At 44.2% G+C, this 5,223-nt stretch overlaps 1 protein-coding gene across 8 annotated transcripts in view; it reads right to left on the bottom strand.

The window, feature by feature from the left end:
• Positions 1–5,223, bottom strand: part of PCNT (pericentrin) — a 130,930-nt gene that overhangs the window by 81,676 nt on the left and 44,031 nt on the right. For all 8 annotated transcript variants that reach the window (XR_003093684.1, XM_025202192.1, XM_025202194.1 and 5 more), the window contains 2 exons: positions 4,044–4,260; positions 1,795–2,033 (listed from right to left, as the gene is read on the bottom strand). Coding sequence is in view for 7 of the 8 variants with exons in the window: in XM_025202192.1 (XP_025057977.1) it covers positions 1,795–2,033; positions 4,044–4,260 (456 nt within the window). In the remaining variant the exon portion in view is untranslated. The remainder of the gene's footprint in view (positions 1–1,794; positions 2,034–4,043; positions 4,261–5,223) is intronic.

Below are 5,223 nucleotides of genomic sequence, written 5' to 3'. Positions count from 1 at the left end.
CCAGACAGCCCTGCGTGGGCTGCAAGCACCTGCAGCAGGGAGCGCTGGCCATGGGGCGAGTGAGGGGCCGCTTTTCCCTGCGCTCAGCACCAGCTTCTTCCTTGCTGGCGAGCAGGGGGTCAGGGCTGTGCACTGCCCCCTGCCTGTACTGCGGGGCTGGGGGGGTACCAGATGTGAGTGGGCGGGGAACCAGCGGGAGCACAGGGCCCGCACTGGTGTCCGGGGCCAGGGCCAGTGGGGCCCAGAGCTGGATGGCAGGAGCGCGGGGTCCCAGCTGGCAAGGGCTCTATGGAGCCGGGCCAGCTCTCTCCTCTCCCTGCTGGTGCAGCCCAGCCTGGCTCCACAGACCCCCGCCAGCCTGCGCCCTGCTTTGGGCCCCACCGGTGCTGGCCCTGGGACATTGGTCCCAAGATGGTGACCAGGGGGCGGGACACCTGTCAAGGGGCGGGGCTACCCATGCGGCCCTCAACAGCCTGCCAAAACTGGGTAACCGGCCCCCCGCCAGACAATTGCCTGCCCCTAGCTTAGAACCACTGGTCTAGATAGCTAGAGAAGCTGGGGGAAGGGCAGAGGGACAACTTTTTTATAAAGAGGATAGTGACCATGTTTTCCCTGGGAAACAAGAAATAGGACAAGAACAAGGAACAATGACTTCAAGTTGCAGCAAGGGAAGTTTAAGTTAGCTGTTAGGTGGAAAAAACTCTAACTAGGAGGGAAGTAAAGCAGTGGAAAAGGTTACCCAGAGAGATTGTGGAATCTCCATCCCTGGAGGTTTTTAAACACATAGCTAGACAAAGCCCTGGCTGAAATGATATAGCTGGGGATGGTCCTGCTTTGGAGCAGAGGGTTGGACTGCACTAGGTGACCTCCTGAGGTCCCTTCCAACCCTAATTTTTTATGATTCTCTGATTCTAAAAAGAAATAAGATCAATTTGCAAAAAAGATTTAGTTTAAATATTAGAAAGGTAGGTGGAATGTCATTTTTCTCTGTCCTTCTAGAGAGGGATTGGATCAGGACTTCTAGAGAGATTGTAGAATCTCTTTCATTGGAGTTTTAAGAACAGGTTAGATGTGTCTCAGGGACAGTCTGGATACATCATCCTACCTCAATGCAAGGAATGGACTAAATAATTTCTTAAAAATAAATTTCTTCCTGCCCTACGTTTCTACAAAAGTAATCTTTACAATAAATAAACAAAGCAAAATTCCAATATCAAATTGGTGTGGTGCCTGAATTTTAGGTTTTAACTTGTTTTGGCTCTCCTCCTCTCGTACTTTAGGCTTATTATGCCAATTCAGAGTATATTCAACAGGTTCTCCCAGTGTTTCTGTAGATCAGATTTTTTCCTCAAAGCTAAAAGTGGTAATGTAATTCCAAATGTGTGATCCATGACTTAGACCTGAAGAACAAGGGTGTGAGCTCCTAGGTGATGTCGTAACATTAAGCCCTGTTTTTCACTTATACTTCTAAAAAGAAATATGCTCAATTCGCAAAAAAGATTTTGTTTAAATATTAGAAAGGTAGGTGGAATGTCAGGTAGGTAAGTGTAGGTGAAGAACACCTATTAGAAAGGTAGGTGGAATGCCCTGTACTTCACTTACACAAGCACCACACATTTGTAGTTTTTTACCTCACTATGAAAACAACACAATGTTTTAGTTATACAATGTATAATTAAAGCGAAAGCTAAGACCCTCTGCAGATTAAGAACGTGTACTAATAAATCATTATTCCTAGTACCCATCCTAGCAGAATTTTTTATACAATATAACACTAAATGCTGTATGTTGTACCTTCTCCATCTCCTCTTTCATATGCATTTCATGCTGCATACCAATGTGTTTTAGTTCACTAATCTCTTTCTTTAAACGCTGTCTTTCTTCCTGCAGTTCTTCAATGTACTGCTTCTCAGACTGAAGGAGTGAGAGTTTATCTCTGTGCTCTTTCTCCAGCACAGATATTCGTTCAGCCACCTCTGCTTCAACCTGTCGTGCTGCATCTTGAGCACTCTGCAAACGTAGCTTGGTTATTTCTAGATAAACAGTAAAAGAAGTTTTCAGTCTCAGTACATACAGTAGTCTCAGTAATTCCTTGTAAGAAAAGCTGAATGATGACAGTATCTTATTAAAACAATTCATATAAAGGCGTCCTGTCTGTAAAGCTAACAGGGAACACTCCTAAATTGTGCGTAAAAAAATCATCAACTATTATTGGTCTACTATACATCATCTCTGCAACTTATTACCACTTAGCATGTAAATAACAGTAAGAAATGGATCTAACATTTTAGAACACTGAAGCTTATGTTAGGACTTTCTCCACTGATATTAGTGGGAAACACCAACCCCTTATTTAACTAAATATTTCCTATTCCTCCACAAGCCAACTTTTCTCTATTAGATACTGAAACAGATTTTCTGAAGTTTTCTTTCATCGCAGATGTATCCCTGAAAACCTTAAAACAATAATATGTCTAATGACCTTGACAAACAGCCAATTAAACAAGCTTGATCGATAATACTCAACCAACTATACTCAGAGTGGAACATGGCTGTCTTTCAGAAAATAAATACCAACCCCTTGTTATGTTGCTACTCAGAGAGGTATCTTCATGAAATATGTAACTTTATATAAAGATATTCTATAGTAAATTAGTACAATGCAATTTAAATAGGGAAGAAACAGGCCTCTCCCAGAAGGAAAAAAAACCAACCCTCCAATGAGAAGCTGTCTGTGGCCTGTGACCAGGTGGAAAATTCCTCTATTGAATGTAGTTATACAACAGCAACAAGGCAGGAAAGACTTATTTGTGCAGGAAGTATTACATTATGCTGAGCTCTCTTGCCAATTTCGTTGTTTTATAATCTTCTTCCTGACTTAAATAATTTTCTCTCTTCCCCATAACTGTGCTAAAGAGTTACACAAATGACTAGGCTCACTAATTCAATATACAGAGAGAAAATCAACCCAACACAAATGTATACACAGCACTATCAAATCCAAAAAAACAACCAACAGTGAAGAGAACAGGATTTTACCCCATATAATCCATTTAATTTAGCTATATTGGATATTCATAAATTCTTAAATATTTTAGGAATTTAGGTTAGAAATTAGATGGAAGGGTGATTTTAAAATTGAAAGTACACCTCCATCCAAACATTGAATATAACAAGTTAACTACATGAGAAATTTTAATAGCAATCACTCGTCTGTATTTTCATTTTACTTTAGAATATCACATTCAGGGCACTACAGAAGGAATACTTATAAAAATGCAAATCAAGACCTTCAAAAACCTCATAAAACACACACTGTCAATACCAATTATGAACAAGTGTTAAATGTCTTTTGCAATTTCAAGGACACTTGGAATGTTCGTATTTCTTCAAATAATCATTTATAGCAGGGGCGCTCAACCTCCAGCCCGCTAGCCAAATGCAGCCTGCAGACCCATCATACCTGGCATGTGGGGCTCCCACGGGTCCTAAAATTTGTCAGGGGGGAGTGGTGGTCATTAATACAGTTACCTTCCCCCCCTGACAAATCCCCCCAAATCCCATTCCCTGGATAGCTGTTTGGAACCAAACTATGCTCCCTTCCCACATGCGACTACACCACAACCCCTGCTTCTGGATCAGGGACAGACCATGTCCCCTTCCCTCCCAGCTGGGCTAGGTTGGGGCTTGGCCATGCCCACTTCCTCCACTAGGCCAGATCACACCCACTCTCCTCCCATCGGGGCTGGGCCGCACCCTCTTCTCTCTCTCCAAAGACCCAAATCAAGCTCGTTTTACTTGCAGGGCTCTGTTGGAGCCAATTTGGCCCCCCACCTCTGCGCAGCTAAATGGTGCCTGCTGTGCCTGCCCAGGCATCATATCAGAACACCAGCTGGATCCAGCCTACAGACAGACTGGGTGCTGGCAATCCGACCCGCTGGGCAAAAAGGTTGGGCACCACTGATTCATAGCCTAATGAAAAAAAGGTCTTGGCTACCCCAGAACGTCTCCATTTTACTCATGAGCCTGACATTTTATCTTACCTTTGATATGCTCTTCTGAAAGCTTGGCACGGAGCTGTTCAAGATCTAAACAATGCTTCTTCTTCAATTCCTCGATTTCTGAGATATATCTGTCTGACAGATCCATCTTCATTTTCATCAGATCCTCCTTATACTGCAGTGTGAGGGAAGATCTTAAAGAATGTAGATCATTTCTTTGTTGTTCATCCAACTGCAATCGCAAACAAGTAAGTTCTTCCTGTACAAGACACACATTCATAACAGAAAGATACCTTTATATTTCAGATACTAAAAATCAGTTGGACAGGAACAGTGCACGTAACATATTACAAATTTACAGCTCCATTTTCCAGTCTGCCTCCCCAGGCCATTCTTGCTTCCACTCCCATACTCACTTTGGAAATATAGAGGTCCCAGAGTACCAAGGCTTAGAGAAAGCACCTCACAGATGTGCTCCTGGATAATTTTCTCAAAGAGCTTCCCCAGGACCAAGGTAAGACTAATGGGCCTATAGTTTCCTGGGTCCTCCTTCCTCCCTTTTTTGACAAGGAGAAATGCAAAGCAACAAGGAGAAATGCAAAGTGCTGCACCTAGGAAGGAAAAATGTCCAGCACACCTACAGCCTAGGGAATGACCTGCTGGGTGGCACGGAAGTGGAAAGGGATCTTGGAGTCCTAGTGGACTCCAAGATGAACATGAGTCGGCAGTGTGACAAAGCCATCAGAAAAGCCAATGGCACTTTATCGTGCACCAGCAGATGCATGACGAATAGATCCAAGGAGGTGATACTTCCCCTCTATCGGGCACTGGTCAGACTGCAGTTGGAGTACTGCGTGCAATTCTGGGCGCCCCACTTCAAGAGGGATGCGGATAACCTGGAGAGGGTCCAGAGAAGGGCCACTCGTATGGTTAAGGGCTTGCAGACCAAGCCCTACGAGGAGAGACTAGAGAACCTGGACCTTTTCAGCCTCCACAAGAGAAGGTTGAGAGGCGACCTTGTGGCTGCCTATAAGTTCATCACGGGGGCACAGAAGGGAATTGGTGAGGTTTTATTCACCAAGGCGCCCCCGGGGGTTACAAGAAATAATGGCCACAAGCTAGCAGAGAGCAGATTTAGATTGGACATTAGGAAAAACTTCTTCACAGTCAGAGTGGCCAAGGTCTGGAACGGGCTCCCAAGGGAGGTGGTGCTCTCCCCTAC

This window comes from Alligator sinensis, unplaced genomic scaffold (assembly GCF_000455745.1).
Source record: "Alligator sinensis unplaced genomic scaffold, ASM45574v1 scaffold566_1, whole genome shotgun sequence".
In the NCBI taxonomy this organism is placed as follows: Eukaryota; Metazoa; Chordata; order Crocodylia; family Alligatoridae; genus Alligator; species Alligator sinensis.
This window is presented reverse-complemented; position numbering and strand designations above follow the sequence as displayed.